The sequence below is a fragment of the Lepidochelys olivacea genome (genome assembly GCF_965140295.1).
Source record: "Lepidochelys olivacea isolate rLepOli2 genome assembly, chromosome: 9".
In the NCBI taxonomy this organism is placed as follows: Eukaryota; Metazoa; Chordata; order Testudines; family Cheloniidae; genus Lepidochelys; species Lepidochelys olivacea.
This window is the reverse complement of record NC_140419.1, coordinates 25716880-25734245: the sequence shown is the minus strand read 5'-3', so window position 1 is coordinate 25734245 and position 17366 is coordinate 25716880. Positions and strand designations below refer to the sequence as shown.

Here is a 17366-nt window from a genome sequence, read left to right as displayed (position 1 = left end):
CTGCCCCTGCTGAAGCCCAAGACCCCACTCCCCACTGGGCAGAAGGTCCTACCCCACCACCTCACTGTAAGGCAGAGGTCCAGAGCTTCTCCCCCCCAGTCTGGTAGGTGGAGAATTGGAGGAGTGTGGGGGGTTCTGCAAGCTGCACTTTAACTGCCCCCTGAATCTGAGAATGTAGCTGTGGAAGCTGAGGCTGGGAAAGTTGTTAGAGATTAATTCCCCGTTCTAACAAACTGATCAGGGCCTGCCATAGCCAGCAAGTTTCCTGGAAACAATAGGCATTTTTCAGCTGCTTATTAAACGAAATCTAGGGAGAGAAAATTGGGTGCACATAAAATGTTTGGGGATTGGTAATGTGAAAACATCTTGACAGAAAAACTGTACATATGCAAATAGTTAACCTTGTATCCTTTTTAATATGTTAAATTATTTCTTTTCATTCTGTTTGGGATTGGTTGTTGGATATCATCATTTTAGGTCACATTGGGACTATGGGTGAAGCTGAGGTGGTGGGGGAGCTGCTGTTATGAGCTGGATTAAACCTTGTTATGGGTTGAGTTAAAACCCCATTGAGATTGATAGGTGTGAACTCACCATTCACTTAAGACAGCTGTAAGCATACGCCTCCACCTAAAACAAAAATAGTGTGTGAACTGACCAGGTGCTTTTGCTGAGTGTTGTTTGGGTATGGGTCTGTGTGTCGGAAAGCAAAAGAGACTGAAATATAGAGGGAGCCCGCCTGAAAGCAGGGCCCTGTAAGAGAGCTGAAAAGTGTGTGCTTGGTGCTGTGAGAGAGAGAAGCTGTTTCCTGCTATTTGATTCCTTCTGTGTTCAGAGAGACACAACTTTGCACATTCTTTGTAAATAAACAAAACTGCATCAAAGGTATAGCTGACTATCACCAATTTCTCCTCCCAACTGGAACGTCCGGAGGGCCCCAAACTGTGACTAGCCACTTGGGTCAAAAAAGGGAAACAATATCTATAAAGAGCCATTCATCAGAAAATCTAATGTGCTTTTTAATGAGCATTATTAAAGTTCATCTCTTACACATTCTTCTTGGGATAGCTGTAAGGCTCCTGCCACCAACTACAATTATTTAAATTAAATTGTCACTTAGAATTGGAAAAACCATTACTGGCACTGGCATCTATTTTTTGTCTTTATTTCAACTCACCTGGTCACCACACTGGCTTCCACACAAGACTAATCTGACTCTTGACACCTTATTTTAAAGCTCCAGAAGAGAGTGCATTTCAGCTTTTGCACATTGTTCAAAATCATATTTGCTCTTTGTTTTTATAGTTGGAATAAGTTTAGAAACATTTTCTTGCCTAGATGGCATATGCACCAACCATTGCATGTTTTGTTCTTTTCTGTGTACAGTGCAATGAACTGAGAGATTAGAAAGCCGCTAACGTTTACATTACAGCACAGTCAATTACCATTTGTTATTTCTCTGAGCTGCCTGAGAGGAATGATAGGTGCCATGAAGATAATTGTGTTCCTATTAAAAATGTCTACAACACAGTTATAAAAATGGAAAATATGAATCCGTAAGCAGTATGTTTTTCATTTGTTAAAACCAGATTTAAATTAAACCCATTCAAAGCACACTCAATACACTCTTCTATTAATTTTAGAGTGGTGTATTTCAGTTTAGCATAAACTTGCTTCTAATTAATTTAAGCTGTATCAGCATACTCTAGAATTATGTTGATTTAAGACACAATGTGTCCACAAAGGTTTTTGTGTCAATTTAACTAAACTGATTTTAAATCATACCTTTAGTGTGTACACAAGGCCTGAGATAGAGAAGACCTGTTTTTTTCCATTGTCCTATACCTTCTATTGTTCACACCTGTGCAAAGTGGGTGTAAAATGCCACCACATCAGAATGGTAGAGTTTTACACTCCTCTGCACAGCTGTAAATGATTACACAAATTAGTGGGGTAGTACAGTACAGAATTACAAATGATGAAACAAAGATACAGTATTCCTGGACAGAGTGCTAATCTTCTTGAAGCTAGTGGATCTTTCTCTCATTTTTGTTTTAGTCATCAGTACGTGATCAGCACTTGATGATTACCTTGTCTGTGGAGGATGTCAAGCGGGCTGTGGGCCATTCATATATGGAAATTTTCAGTGGGAAAGGGAGGAGTATTTGTGATGCAATAACTTTTTAAAATGTTAAAATTGTGTTTTTACTTTCTATATTCCAGAGGACAATACAAATATTCCCATGCAAAATGGTCCGAAGCCTATGTGGGGAAAGAAGGATCCTTCAAAATTTTCTTCCAGCCAACAAGTGCATTTTTCTAATCACAAAACTACCTAGAGCTAGTTGGAAAACTAGGGTGGCAGGGAGCAGGTGGCCAGGGAAAATTTCTACTTTTTGGCCAAAAAAAACCCCCAAAACCAAGCTCCTAGACTTCCATCTGAAAAACTTCAATCTGAAATGCTGCCACAGTGCCTCATAGGAGTTATAGTTTAGATGCCTCAAACTCCTATTCTCTATTGGACAGTCACCATCTCCCTTGAGGCAGCACCTTCCCTCTTGCTGAGCCATTGTTGTGCCTCATGGGAGTTCCATTTCCACGGTGCATCATGAGAAGTGGAGTTTGGCCATGGAATGTGGCCCATAGAGGAGAATGAGAACATGAGATACAGAAACAATAATTCCTACAAGGCACCGTGGAAGCATTTCCTAACTGAAATTGTTTGGTTTTCAGGTGACATTTTTCACTAAATATTTTGGCAAAAATCCAATATTTCATCAGAAAATTTTCAACCAGCCCTACTAATATCCCATTAACTTGCTGAATTTAATGTACAATATTAAAATATTATTCATATAATATCTAATTTTTGGTCATGTATATTAAGTTGGAAGTCCATTCCAACTGTTTATCACTCTGTAAATTAATACCTCAAATTCTTTCAACATATGTTCTCTCTCTCTCTCAACTAAACCTTTATCCCCTAGTTCTGGTGTGCCCAGCAACCACCAATAATCAGGATTAATTAATAATCAGGAGGCAATAACCCTCATCTAAATCATGTCACCCTTGAAGCATCCTCTCTCAAAACTAAATAATCCTAATTTTGTCAATCTAAGTACAACTCCGTATTCCATTTATCCTCTTTGTTGCCTTACACCGTTGTGTCCTTAATTTAATCATAGTTTTCTTCAAGTAAGGTAACCTAAACAACACTCTGCCCCCAAGGCAGTGTAACCAATGCTTTATAAGAGAACACAATATCATTAGACTTTTATTGTATAACCCACACTTGAGTCAAGCCAGCATCCTGTTAGGAGGGTATAATGGAAAGTACTTGTGGGACAAATGTATTCTAAGGAGGAATTTGCACATCTGGAGGGAAGAGCCAAGCCTAGAATATGGCATGATAGATTAGGCAGTACAAGGAAGCGCTCAAATGAGAAGTTTGGGAGGTGGATAGGCAGCAAGATGGGGATCTTGAGCACATGATAGCCAAAATGCAGGCAGTGACAGAGTTGGACAGAGCTTTGAAGGAGATGGGTGCCCAAATCAGAACTGAATTTTGGGGCTCTGGTTCATATTTGGGATTTTTAAACCCTACAGTTTGGTTTGCATAAAGGATTTTTACTCACAAGAGAAAGGGGAACCAACTGTAAGGCTTAGGTTCCAAACACCTCAAAGTTCACATCCAGGATTATGTTTCATCACCATTTCTACTCTGAATTTGACATGTGAGGTTGAGGGGATGCCAGGGAAAGGGTTTCAAAGAGGGAGGTGACATGGTCCAAATGTCAGAAGATGTTTTTAGCAGCAGCATTTCAAAAGACTGGAGGGGAGCGAGGGGAGATTTCAAGATGACATTCTCTTTTCTGGTGACCTTTTCAAACTGCCCTAACGCTTCTGTTTTTCAGTTCTCTTGATTTCTTATTCCCTTGAAAGCAGTTTTTGATGTACTGAAATATTGTATTAGTTGATAAACCTCTGAGCATGTTGCCAGTTTCATGCACATAGTTGTTCATCTGAAACATGGGATATAAAGGCTTTTCATCTTTTTCATATACAGTAACTGTTTTTTAAAAGTAATGTTGATTGCAGATTTTAAAAGCACTCTAACCTTTTACTGAAATGCATTGAGGCAGACACAGTGGAGAAACGAGGACAGACGCATGCATGGAGTGAAGTAACAGGATCCAGCTTTTATTAAACTTTAGCACAGGAGGGGGGCACTACCTGCCGTCACCCCTACTCTCCCCCTACAGACATTTCATTGGTTCCAGTGTGGAAGTTACATGGCTCCTTACCATATAACTTGTAAGTTGGGTAGGCTCTCCTCAGCATACACCCCTGGACTTGGCTCTCTGAGTCCTAGCATCTTCTCTTCCCCAACCCACATGAGGAGAACAGAGGGTGCTGAAGGGTGAGGACCTTGGCCTGCAAGTGCCACAAGATCTCACCTTATCCTGTGAGCCCGAGGCCCATCACCAAAATCCCAGGTCTTTTACCTCTGGGAACCGTTCATTTTATTCTCTTAACCACACTGGTAACTGGCCGCAAGTTGCAACACATTAACCACTCAACCCCCAAGTTACCTGAGTTAGGTTCCATGCACATTCCTGGCTAGGAAGTGCTGTGAAGAAGGCAAAAAAACTTTCCTGGTCCTCTGCCAGTTGGCCCATGTGAGAAAAAATTCCTTACAGACCCCCAAACAGCTGATCAGCTAGACCTAAAGCTTCTGTCAGGCTGGATTCTGACAGGTGGGTAGGGTGGCCTGCTGGAACAGAGCCAAAAGAGGCTCCACATGGCCCCCGTGCCAGGTTAAATCCTGGGAGCTGGGGAATGCTGGCCCAATGACTGCCAGAGACGACTCCCGCCCCCCCCCCCACCTCGGTGGCCCCTCCCCCACAGCTGGACAATGATTGCCAGAGACTCCTGGCAGGAGGCGCTACCTGGTGTCCCTCAGCAAGGGTCTCCCTTGCTAACTGCTGGGACTCCCCTTTCACCACTGGCCCCATCAAGTTCCCCCACCCATTGAGGCAGGTGGGTGGCATTTTTCCTGCTGCCTAAACCATCTGAGTGTGTGAGACTCCCTTCAACAAGGCAAAAGAGTTAGTTTAACTGAAACACTCACACTTTGTATTGTACCAAAGCATGATACGTCAGATTCAGACCTTAATTTGTCAAAACCCAAATCCATTTGGATTTAATTATTATGGCTCAGCTGTTTATTTGGATATCTTTTACATAATCTCTTACCATTTTCCTTCATCTCCTGTCCATTACCACTCTTTTACCCCCATCTCAGACACATACACACCCGCCACACACACACGCAATCTTCTCAAAAATTGTTCTGTTAACAATTTGTTCCTTTGGGAGAACTGTGTGATACTTAGAATCTAATTATTCCTCTTCAGAAATATTGAGATATTCTAGCTGAAATCAATTTTTACCTTATTATCTAGTTATCCAAGGTTAAGTTTAAATTATTCTTTTATGGCACAGTTCTGCTCTTGTATGTTTGTGGCACATCTCTCTGACTTCCCAAGTGAGCACATCAGTGACAGAACGTGGCCCTTTCAGAGCACCGTTTGATTTTTGTAAGGGACTTGCTTTCCTTTCCAAATATACATCCAGCCAATTGTTAGTTACAGGGAAACAGAAGATTTTTGTCTGCTTACATTACATATGAATGGTGTGCTGTGCCCATTAAATCTGCCAGATATGCTGCATATTTTTTGTAGAGAAGGCTGCTTATAAATACACATTTAAAATGTTATTTTTATTTAAGTTCTGTGGTGTGTGTTAGACTAATAATTAATATGAAGGCCATTAGTTGCAGATACTAGGACAAAGCTTATTTTAATGAAGCTTAATTAAAACAATGAAAATATGCACAAGAGACCATCCTTTTTAGGCAACTTTCTTAAAACCGTTCCCAAATGTGTAGAATGTTGTTCTTTCTGTTCCTCCTTTATTGGAATACCACCTCTTCTAAGCAATCCATTATTGTTGGTCGCTTAATATGTTTCACTTTACTTGAATCATGAAGTGTTTACAGGAAAATATATCTTGCTATGTTTAAGAAAGCTCTTGACTTTAATTAAAAAAAAAAAAAAAGTAATATGGTTTCTTCCCAGGAAAAAGAAGAAAGATTTAAATCTAGGATCCTGAAAAAGGTGTGATCTCTAGCACTCTAAGGGTCAGGTGTCTTGGAAACTGACTTTGTCTCTATTGGTTGCAGGAGTGAAAGAGCTCGCTGGATTACTGCACTTGGACAGAACAGTGACAGACAGAGTGCAGACAGGACAAGTAAGTGAGAGACAGTAAGAGTTTTCAGAAACTTAACGTGAAAATAGAAATATACTGCCCCTCAGTGGATAGCTTGAATAGGTGTAGACTGCAAGAATAAATGTGTTTCCTTCCAAAAAAACAAATTATCCAGATTTCCTTTGCGATGTTCCTTTTGGTCTAGCATAGCGCACATTTGTTGACCTTCTGTGGATGCTGTTTATCAAGACCTTTTCTGAGGAAGTTTTTTCAAGGTTTTTGTGGTACAAGGAGTTATTTTACTTGCATTCATTAAAACTGCTTTGGCCAGTTGAATCAGCCTATTAGTGACTAGGTTGAGAATGCAAGCTGATTTTATGTCTGACCCAAATTCATGTGTGTGTGTAGTTCCCCATTGGGAAGCCAGCATGTTTAATGTGCTCATTACTGAGATTACTTGGGTTCTTTTGTTTTGGCACATTCTAAAATGGGATGTTAAAATGACTTTTGAGCATGTTGCTTCAATATAAAGGTATTCAGTTGCTTATACACATCATGTGGTTCAGTTTATCCTGTTTCTTCCTCAGCATTGACACAGGTAGAGATTGTCAGAACTTACACTGCAAAGCAGTCAGATGAACTATCTCTTCAGGTTGCCGATGTGGTTCTGGTTTATCAAAAAGTGAATGATGGTGAGTAAACATTTTTCCAGTTTGCTACCACCAACATAGATTAGTCAAGCTGGGAAACAGAGTCCTAGTCTAGTATCAGCTTCACAATGAAATGGGGTGTCAGCCTAGAAGACACACCACAGAAAGCCATAGGTTTAGGCCTAGGTTCTTGAGGGACAACCACTCTTTATGCAGGCATTGTGGCCACATTCAAGTACATTTCCATCCATCTCAGAGGATTTGCATAGATAATTAATTTCAGGTGCAGCAATGTGGGTATAATTCCCCCTCCCCCCCAGGAGCCATGTGCCCATAAAGGAGAAACTAGGTTAAGGCCTCTTTGAATATCTCTCTCTTAAGAGTCATCATTGCTTTGTGAGCAATGTATCTGTTGATTTGTCTGAATACTGCACACATTCAAGGTGTTTACATCTTGTGCTATGCTTCAGTACATGGTGACTCTCTAAGGGGTAATCTTGCAGCATATGAGGCAGGGACTGTCATTTGTTACGTAAATGCTAGTCATGTTGGGGCCCAACCTGGTTATTGCTACCACAATAAAAATGTTATAACAATACTGAACATGTCCTGCAAAGATGCTGAGTACAGTCAACTCCCAGTAGCTTCAGTGGGACTTGAGTGCTCAGCACCTTGCAGAAGGCAACCCTTACCTCTAACCCAGTTGTTTACTGTCACAAAGAGTAAAAAACAAATGGAAAACCTCAGGCCGATTGGTTTGTTTATATTCCTGAGATCCAAAGAAGGTGTGTGGTTTTTCAAATATACTGTACCTTTACTGCTTTACTTTTATTATTCCTAATCTGCATGCATAATGTTTCCAAACAATGTAGCCTATCTATACCTTATACTTGACTCATTGTAAGCATAACCATATTACAGATACAATGACAGACTGTGTGTACAGGAGTCTCTATAAACATGCCATACACAGTATATTACACATGTATTTATTGTTGCCTCCCCATTCTCCCTTGCAGGTTGGCATGAAGGTGAACGATTGCGGGATGGTGAGAGAGGTTGGTTTCCAATGGAGTGTGCCAAGGAAATCACATGTCAAGCCACAATTGACAAGAACATGGAACGGATGGGACGTTTGCTTGGACTTGAAACAAATGTATAGAGTCCCTAAGATCTGTTTTTTCTTTGCTGCAGGATTTGCACTAAGGGCCCAAAGTGGTGGCTTGGTTTTGTGCTTGTTGTCCCACTATAGCTGTAGCGTGGGAGCTATGACTCAGAGATTTGTAAAATCAGTGTCGGGAGGAAGGGCGGGGGGGTGGGAGAATCAGCAGTTCACTGGGTATCCAGGATACTTTAAGTTAAAAGCCCCTAAAAAGTAAATGAACTTCTAAAGTTCCCATAACAAAATTCAGGTGACATCTTTAGATAGTTCCCTCTTCCTTATTTTACAGTGTAAGAGAGCTAACTGAATCCTGGCCTGAGTCAGTCTTATCTGCACTGAATCCTAACTGGGACTGAGCAGTAAGCTCTGGGAGCAGCTCCACATACCTTTGACTTCACCTCCCTTTGTCTTTAGCTGCTGCGCCCCTTTTATCATTATGTGCTGTTTCCTCACACCTGTCCAACCACACACACACACACTTTTTTATTTTTGCTTGTTTATTTTTTTAATAATTTAAAAGCACCTTAGCTTCCTCTGGCCAGGCCTCCCACCAGCCACCCACAAACATGTTGCCCTGCAAGGAAGCAGCAACAAACAACTAATATATGGGGATTTCCCACTCCTCAGGGGAAAGTTGCAGTGCTGTATTGCTCGCACCAGATGGTGCTGTGTGTGGGGATAAATAGCAGCTCGCTAGCCCCTCATATGGCCTAAAATGTAATCCATGAGCACACACTGTATAAAGTGCTCTCTCCCCGATAAGGCTCCAGAGAAGACGTAGACCAAGTGAAAAATATTCCACTAAATTATGAGTGCACAGCTCTCTACCTTTGTAATATAAGAGCATCCTTCTGTTCGGTCTTCTCATCTTTTTCCTTGTGGCTCTCTGTCTACATCTATCTATATGTCTGTTTCAGTGAAGGGTTTTCATAACATTAGATTACCTTTTGTGTTAATCTTTTAAAACCTTCACTCCTTGGGCTTTCTCTTCCCAAATGATGGCTTCTTATTTCACGCACATGATTTTTTTAAAAAGCTGTCATTTGGAAAGCAGTGATTAAAGTACATCTATCCCAGCTAACAAAGCTAATGTGTTCTCCAGGGACTGAGAGGGGAAATCCAGAATGGTTTTCTGTTGGTCTTTTTCGCTGATGATGATGTTTTATCTATTCAAGCAGCTCAGATTTTGTTTCCTTCCAGTGTTGCTTCAGTGTACAGAGGGCCAGGAAGGGTTTTCAATCAAGAAGTATGCAGTGAACTTTTGTAGTGTGGGAAAATAAGCTTGGTCTCCAAGGCTCCAGCCTCCATTCCCAGAACAGACCAGTCTTACGGTATGTCTCCCCTTTTAGCTGGGGATGTAAATTCCCTGCTCAAGGAGACTTACTCAGGCTAGTTCCCATTGAGTTAGAACAGTAAAATCAGAACATAGCCCCGGCAGCGTGACCAGCAGGACGGCTAGCTACCCTGAGTACGTACCCATCAGATACCTTAGCTTGTTTTATCTTGTTCTTATTTAAAAAATATTCTCCGTAAGTATAAGCAGCTCTGTGCTCTACACTGCTCCTCTGTGTAAGTCAGGCAATCTGATTTTCTGTGTTATAATTCTCTCCAAGCTTATCCAATTTCACACAGTATTTCACTGGAGTCCCACGCCAGCTGATTCTGACATCTTCTCTTGTGTCGTTTCTCTTACTTCCCTGGCCCTATTTAAACTAAACTAAGAATAAACTAACCTTCTGTGCTCTGGAGCACACACATGCATGTGCTGATTTGGTGTCTGGGAACGCTAAGCAGAAGCTGAGATGTAGGATTTGGCTCCCCCTATTGTCCATTATGTTAGCATTACAGTATCTTATTGACAGGTTTCAGAGTAACAGCCGCGTTAGTCTGTATTCGCAAAAAGAAAAGGAGTACTTGTGGCACCTTAGAGACTAACCAATTTATTTGAGCATAAGCTTTCCGAAAAGCTCATGCTCAAATAAATTGGTTAGTCTCTAAGGTGCCACAAGTACTCCTTTTCTTTTTGCGAATATCTTGTTGAGGAGTTTGCACTTTTATACATTTACAGACATGTTTTTAATACCCATGCTGTAAGTTGTGGCTACAAAAAATACTCAGTTACACAGTTGCGTGTGAACACTTTTGCAGGGGTATCTTAAGATCTGAATTTTATCAGTTTGTGTCTTAACTTCCACTCCCACAGCGCAAGGATGATAATGCTGAATTCTTGGCTTATTTGAAAATACATGAGGATGTTGATCTCTGGGAAACATTCTATTAATCATTTCATTTCAATTCCAGTTTTGCCTATAAATTTAACTAGGATTTCAAGATGTGTTGTTTGCTTTCGTTCAAGGTTTTGCTGGGAGAGTGGAGTGCTTTTTAACTTTTCCATTTCTGTAGCAGAGGTGGTAAAATTAATTTCCTGTTTTTTGTTGGGAAAAGAGGTGTATGAACCAGAACTCCAGGATACCATCACCTTCAGTCCTTGTTACATGTTAATTACTACAGATACAGAAAGGGAAAATTATATAAGAGAGCAACACTAGTATTGACTTAAACTCTTGGTCATACAGTTCAGAATGGAGAAAATGAGAAGGCCTGGCAATGAGGGAGGGTTTGCAGGGACTATAGAGTAATATGATGTTTTGTCAACTTTGCCTTCCCATTCCTAATTGTGACCTGACCTGCTGATTGGAGACTCCATTGTGCACATGATGGTGAGAGAGGGAATAGTAGAAGCTCACGTTAGCGCTGCTGAACACATGTTCTCCTTTGCCTTAGAGAGTACCTGTCAAGATTGTACTCCAAGCATCACTGGCCAAATTTGGCATCTTCAGCCTAGCCTCAGAATTTCACAGGAGAAACAACCATTTAATATTGTCTGACCAAGATGCACTTGTAAACAGGAAATAATTTTCAAAACATCTTTTCAGTTACTAGGTGTTATGGTTTGCACACTGTATGTATTATAAATATGTTAATCCTTTTAAGACACAGCTGATCACTCGGCAGGGTTGAATAAACGTTAGCGCAAAAAATGAGGTAAAAACTTATATTAGAAAGGCTTCCTGCTTGTAATATTTTCACTCCATTTTTTTGGAGGGGCTGCATGTTGTAATATATACTGTAATATGTTGAAGATTTGTAAATGAATGAATTGTTCATAAGGTATCCCTGTAACAATTACACTTAAAAATATATTAGAAAAGCAATAGTTTTGTATAAAGTAATTTGAAGATTCACAACCTTGGAAGTTTGACATGTGGTTATATACCCTTGTGAATTAATTTATAAGTGGACTGATGAAACAGTAATGAGCATATTGTAATCTTTGTAAATTGAACAGTCTTATTTAACATAGGTAAAAAAAATGCTAATTTTTTAACAAATAATTAAAAAACCCTACTGTATACAGCCAGATGTTTAACACAGTAACTGAATGTATAAATCCAGATATTTTATTCAGGTTTTTTAATACATTGTATATATTTTTCACACCTAGTTTTTTCCAAATGTTTTTATAAATACAATTCTGCAGGAATTAGACATCAGTGACGGCATAGGACAACAATCAATAAAATGCTTTTAAAAACTTTACTTTAAAAAAAAAAAAAAAAAAAAAGCTTTGACTTTTACTAGGAAAATACCAAACATCACTTAAAAATCCCTGCTGTCATCCTTTTTGTTGGAATTAGTTTGGATCTTTTTAACCTTTGTCTTTCTTGTTTAAGACAAAACCATAATTCAATTGGACCTTATGCACCTTGCTGCTAACATGGATGAAAGTCCAGGAGCCATAAATAGGGGAGAGCAATAGCTCTGTGGTATACTCTGTGGTATGTGAGAGTTATAGAAGTGGAAAGTCTCTTGGTATGTCAATGGAAGTCCTGATACTTCTCTCTTCCAGTGCTAATATGCCAGATGCACAAACTGTATGATAAATGAAAGGCCCGATCAATGCATTTCTCTCCCTTACCCCCTTTTTTGGTGTTCAAGCAAGAGCAGAATAAAGCCCTTAACTTTTCTCAATTTAAGAGATATAGATTTTACTTAACTTAAAATTTTACAGATAATTTTCTTAAAAGAAGAACTGATTAAAATTTTTCCAAAAATAGATATTTAAAGCTTCCCTGTGAAATGAAAATTTATGGAAGCCAAGATATGGGAAATTCAGGAGACCAGTGTCTAAGATCCCTAATAAGTAGAACTGGGGAATAACTTAATGAATGAGTTGGCACATTCGCATACATTCAGCTTTTGGAATGTTATTGCAAGAGATAGGGACTTGCTGTAGGTGTCATTTGTAAATGCAATGAGAGCATTCCTGCAGCAGTTTGTTGGGGTAGGATGTCCTCAGTTATGCAGTCACATAATACAGATTCTTAGGCCTCAAATAGTATTCATGTGGATCCTATAGTAGGATGAGGACCTCACATTTTAACAATCTTCTGAATGTGCACAATACTCATTTGCTGCAGGTGAAAAATATAGCACAGACTCTATACGATAACTGCCAGAAAACAAGAAACTTGCAGATAACCTTTGACTGTTGTTGCCTATACCTTGACCTAGGGCCAAGTTAGTCTCATAATAGATATTCTCAGCAGGGGAGAATAATTTCAAATTATGCCAGTTAGATGTTGCCTTGGAGATTTTGGTCAGATGCTGAAAATATCATTGTCCCAAAGGTTCACAGATTGTAAAATCAGATACCCCTTCTGAGAAGTAAACCTAGATACTTGCCTGAATTCCAGAAAGAAGTAGCAACCAAAATTTGAAATGTGCTGCTGGAAAGAAATGAGGAGCCAGTTCTGAGAAGACTCGAGATGGAGACCAACAAGCCAAACCAGGGGCGCTAGAGCTAATGACCCAAGAAGTACCAGACCTCAGCATTGGTGTGGATGCTGCGGTGAGGCGCACAATATTAAATACCGACCATTGTGAATTACATAACAAATTTCATGTCCTACAGCCCTCTATAAACAGCCTTTCTTCCCCTATAGACAACTTCAGTGAACCAATCTTCACAGCAGAGTACCACCTCTCTGTAAGAGAAGGAGGGCAAATCCCTGAACAATAAGGTAGTGCAACAAAAGGGGAAAAGTAAAAGGTAGTAAAAAGTGTGACCAATTAATCTGTTTCTTAGCCTTTCCTAAGCAAAATTACAACCCTTGACTTGCTGCAGCTGTTAGCCTCTTTGCTATCAGTCTCTAATTTAAGAGAAACTAAGCCAAAATTGTTACGGATAGCCAGGCAAAATACCTTTAAGAGAACAGCAAGAAAGCTGGGTAATTACAGTAACCATGAGACAATCCTCACCCACCAACTATGACAGGAGAATGGGAGAAGTAGTGTTTCTTCAGGATGTCTTGACTCTATCTACACACTGACCAAAGCTCGTGAATGCTTCAGCCTACTTCTTGGTGCCTAAAGAGCATGGCATATATTTATTTCCCTTCATTTTCAGTCTCATTGATGGCTGCATGACCCCACTATCTAGAAATATTCCCTTATTGATGCCTTGGTGACCCCAAACTGATCATCTGTGACTTCTGCATGACCCTGACTTCCCCCAGTATAGCTCCCACATGTGACCCCACAAACTGGATAATCTGCCTCTTTGGCCCCCTACCATACAGACACTCTTTTCTGGACCCCTCCAAGATCCTGACTACTTCCAAAATTAACAGTGGTTACCTCCTACTACAATGGTTCTCAAACTAGAGGTGCCACTTGTTCAGTGAAAGCCCGGGGTGGGCTGGGCCAGTTAGTTTAGCTGCCGAGTCTGCTGGTTCGGCCAATCACGGCTCCCACTGGCCCTGGTTCACCACTCCAGGCTAATGGGAGCTGTGGAAAGCGGGGCGGGCTGAGGGATGTGCTGGCTGCCCTTCCCGCAGCCCCCATTGGCCTGCAGCGTCATTACACAACCAGTGGGAGCCGCGATTGGCTGTTTCTGGGGACGCGGCAGGTAAACAAACTGGTCCATCAGGGGCTTTCCCTGAACAAGCGGTGCCCCTAGTTTGAGAACCACTGTCCTACTACTATCCAGGCTTGCTCTCCATTACTCTGTGGCTTGATACTCAATGTCATTGACCCCTGACTCCACTACCTCCATACATTCACTTATTAACCCCTCCTCATCTGCTGCCAAAATACTCATCAGTAAGAGTTCATTTGTGACCCCACTGCCCTGATATGCAGCATCCTTGACCACCCTACACACTTCCTCCATTCACTCCCATCTTGACACCCCATCTTGAACCTCACTATCTGCAATGCTGCTCCTCATGACCTCACTGCCTTGCTACTCTGCCTCATTGACCCCTGCATGATTCTCCCCCTTCACCCCCCCCCCCAGACATTGCCTCATTGATCCATCTGTGACACCAGCTGCCTCCAAACTTATCAATGACCCCTTCATGAACCGCACTGTTCCCATTGTTGCTCCCTGGGACCTCCACAGACACTCTTCACTTAAAGTTGTCCCGGTTAACGTTTTGTTATTACACTGCTGATCAGTTAGGGAACATGCTCATTTAAAGTTGCACAATGTTCCCTTATCATGTTGTTTGGAAGCTACCTGCTTTGTCCACTGCGTGCAGGAAGAGCAGCCCGTTGCAGCTAGCTGGTAGCGGCTTGGAACCAGGGTGGGCCGGCAGCCCCTCCCTCCCCACAATCAGCTCCCCACTCCCCTAAGTAAGTTCCCTGTGCAGCAGCCATCCAACAGGCTACCAATTACAGGCAGTTCAGCTGTCCCTCCATGTGCTGCTCCTGCGCTCTGCCTTGGAGCTGCTCCCCGAGCCCATTGCTTGCTGTGGGCGTGGGAGGGGGGCATCTAATGTCAGGGTGTCCTCCTCCCCTTTGCTCCTGCACCGTGCTTACCCCAGCTCCATAGAGCAGCGGGACACATGACAGGGCTCAGGATGGAGGGCGCTTCCTGGCAGCAGCTGTGGTGTCAGCTTGCTGATTAATTTAACAAGGCAGTGTACTTAAGAGTGGGTCTGCGTACTCAAAGGGGAAATGCACATCTCTCTCTCTCACACACACATAGGCTGCCGTGCTGTCGCCCCTCCCTCCATTCCTTCTAGCTTGTAGCATGTGACTACATTAACAATGAGTTAACTCTTGGGGGCTCAGCCAATTGCTAGTTCATCATTTAGCAGTAAGGCATTTCCTGGGACATATCCCACCCTTTACTCCTCCACCTCAACCAAACTTCACAAGCATCATTGCTGTGTACAGTATTAAATTGTTTGTTTAAAACCTATACCGTCCGTCCGTCCGTCCGTCCGTCCGTGTGTGTGTGTGTGTGTGTGTGTGTGTGTGTAAAAAATATAGTCTTTAGTCTGGCAAAAAAAAATTCCCTGGAACCTACACCCCGCCCCCCCCCCCATTTACATTAATTCTGATGGGGAAATTGGAATCGCTCAACATCATTTTGCTTAAAGTCACATTTTTCAGGAACATAACTACGTTAAGTGAGGAGTTACTGTATTACTCAACCTTAGTGACCCTCCCCCATGACCCCACTACCACCAGATACTGATTTATTGAGCTCCTGACTATCTCCAAAATTATCATCAATCCAACCCCACCCCCAACCCCAATGCACCAGGTTTGCGCTCCAAGGCTGTGTGACTCTACAAAGTTGATACTCATTGACCCCCCCCGACACACACACATAATCCACTTCTGTCATACATTCACTTATTCACACACACACACCCTCAGCTGAGGCCAAGTCATCAGTGACAGCTTAACCCTCCAGCCACACTGCCTTGACACTCAGCCACCTTGTCCCCGCCATTACAACCAGACACTCACACACCCCGTGACCACATCTGCTGCTAAAAGCATCATCAGTGACCCCTCCCCCCGCAAGTGTGCATGCCTGTGACTCCTCCCCCAACTGCCCTGATAGGGACATTGACACCTATGTGACCCCCCACCCCCACTACCCCCTCCAATCTTGAGTCCACTGAGATGCCAACTACCTCCAAAATTGTCATCAATGACCCTGCCCTGTCCCTTACGGCTTGCCTTCCAGGGCCTTGTGTGCCCCCCCCGCCCGACTTAATACTCCACCTCTATGACCCCATTTCCACCAGACATTGGCTTCGTGACCCTGACTGTCTCCAAACTTGACCTCAGCGTAATGCCTTATGCCCCCTCAGCATTGCTCCATGTGCCTGCGTCTGACCCCCCCAGCCCCCCCACATTGCCTTGCTACTGGCCTCATGAACCCCACTTCCTCCTGACAGGTCCTTATGGTCCCCTCTCCCCACCCACCTGCCCCCAAACACCATCTGTGACCCCCCCCTTAGTACTCTCAGTGTTGCGCTCCTGACTTTGTTACCTCATTGCCTTGATACTCAGCCTCATTGACCCCCCTCTTCCCCCCCCGCCTGAGCCCCATTACTTTTAGCCTTGCTCGCAATGACCTCCCCCCCCCACCACTGACATGATACTCAGCATTGGTGATGCAACTGCCTCCAGACTTATCTTCATTGACCCTGCCCCATACTAATCTTCCATGTGGCCCACTGCCGCATCCTCCCCTGCCTGACACCCACTGCCACCCGCTACCTCTCGTGGGCGAGCATTTGAGCTAATTGTCCTGCTGTGTGATAGGCCCTGATCCATTCATGTCATGCCACAGGCTGCATAGTTCCAATGGGAGCCTGGTGCTCCTTCCAAAATGGGTCGCCAGCAGTGTGGGAGGGCTGGCCAAACGTACTCAGAACATCAAGGGCATTTGTGTCGTATGCTGACCATTCTGTAGCTACCCAGAGGGTGGGTATGCTCTTTTGTCTGCCTGCTACAGGAAGGGCAAGCTGGCTGGCTGATTGGCCAACAGGGACCAGGGAAGTACCTGGAGACCGGGAGCGAAATCCTATTACCTCGCCCCTGTAAAGCAAGTGCATTACCACGTGAGCTAATTCCCACTCCCAAGGTAGGGCCAGAGGAACTAAAAATCCCATTGATCGTCATTGCATTGTAGGCTCTGATGTGCCTAAATCCCTTTTGAAAATGAGATTTAGGCCCCCTAAATTAGTTAAGTGTTGCAATGCTGAGTGTAGCACTGCCTAAACATCTTTAAAAAATTGCTTCAGATTACAGCCTTTAACGATGCAGATTCACCATTGACTTTGAAAGCTGGGGTGGGCATGTCCAAGCCATTAATCGTTAGCAATAAACTGAATGAAGGATGAGAGCTTGCATAAAAAACCACAACAGCATAATGAGCACTGCTTTGAAGACTAGCCATCTTATTCATGTAT

The 17366-nt window shown here is 42.6% G+C and overlaps 1 protein-coding gene across 2 annotated transcripts in view; it reads left to right on the top strand.

Moving 5' to 3' along the window:
* ARHGEF26 (Rho guanine nucleotide exchange factor 26) overlaps positions 1-11436 on the top strand; it is a 115464-nt gene extending 104028 nt beyond the window's left edge. For both annotated transcript variants that reach the window (XM_084639311.1, XM_084639310.1), the window contains exons 13-15: positions 6245-6312; positions 6858-6962; positions 7940-11436. In XM_084639311.1, the coding sequence (XP_084495437.1) occupies positions 6245-6312; positions 6858-6962; positions 7940-8082 (316 nt within the window). In that variant the 3' untranslated portion in view covers positions 8083-11436. The remainder of the gene's footprint in view (positions 1-6244; positions 6313-6857; positions 6963-7939) is intronic.
* Positions 11437-17366: the final 5930 nt, after the last annotated feature.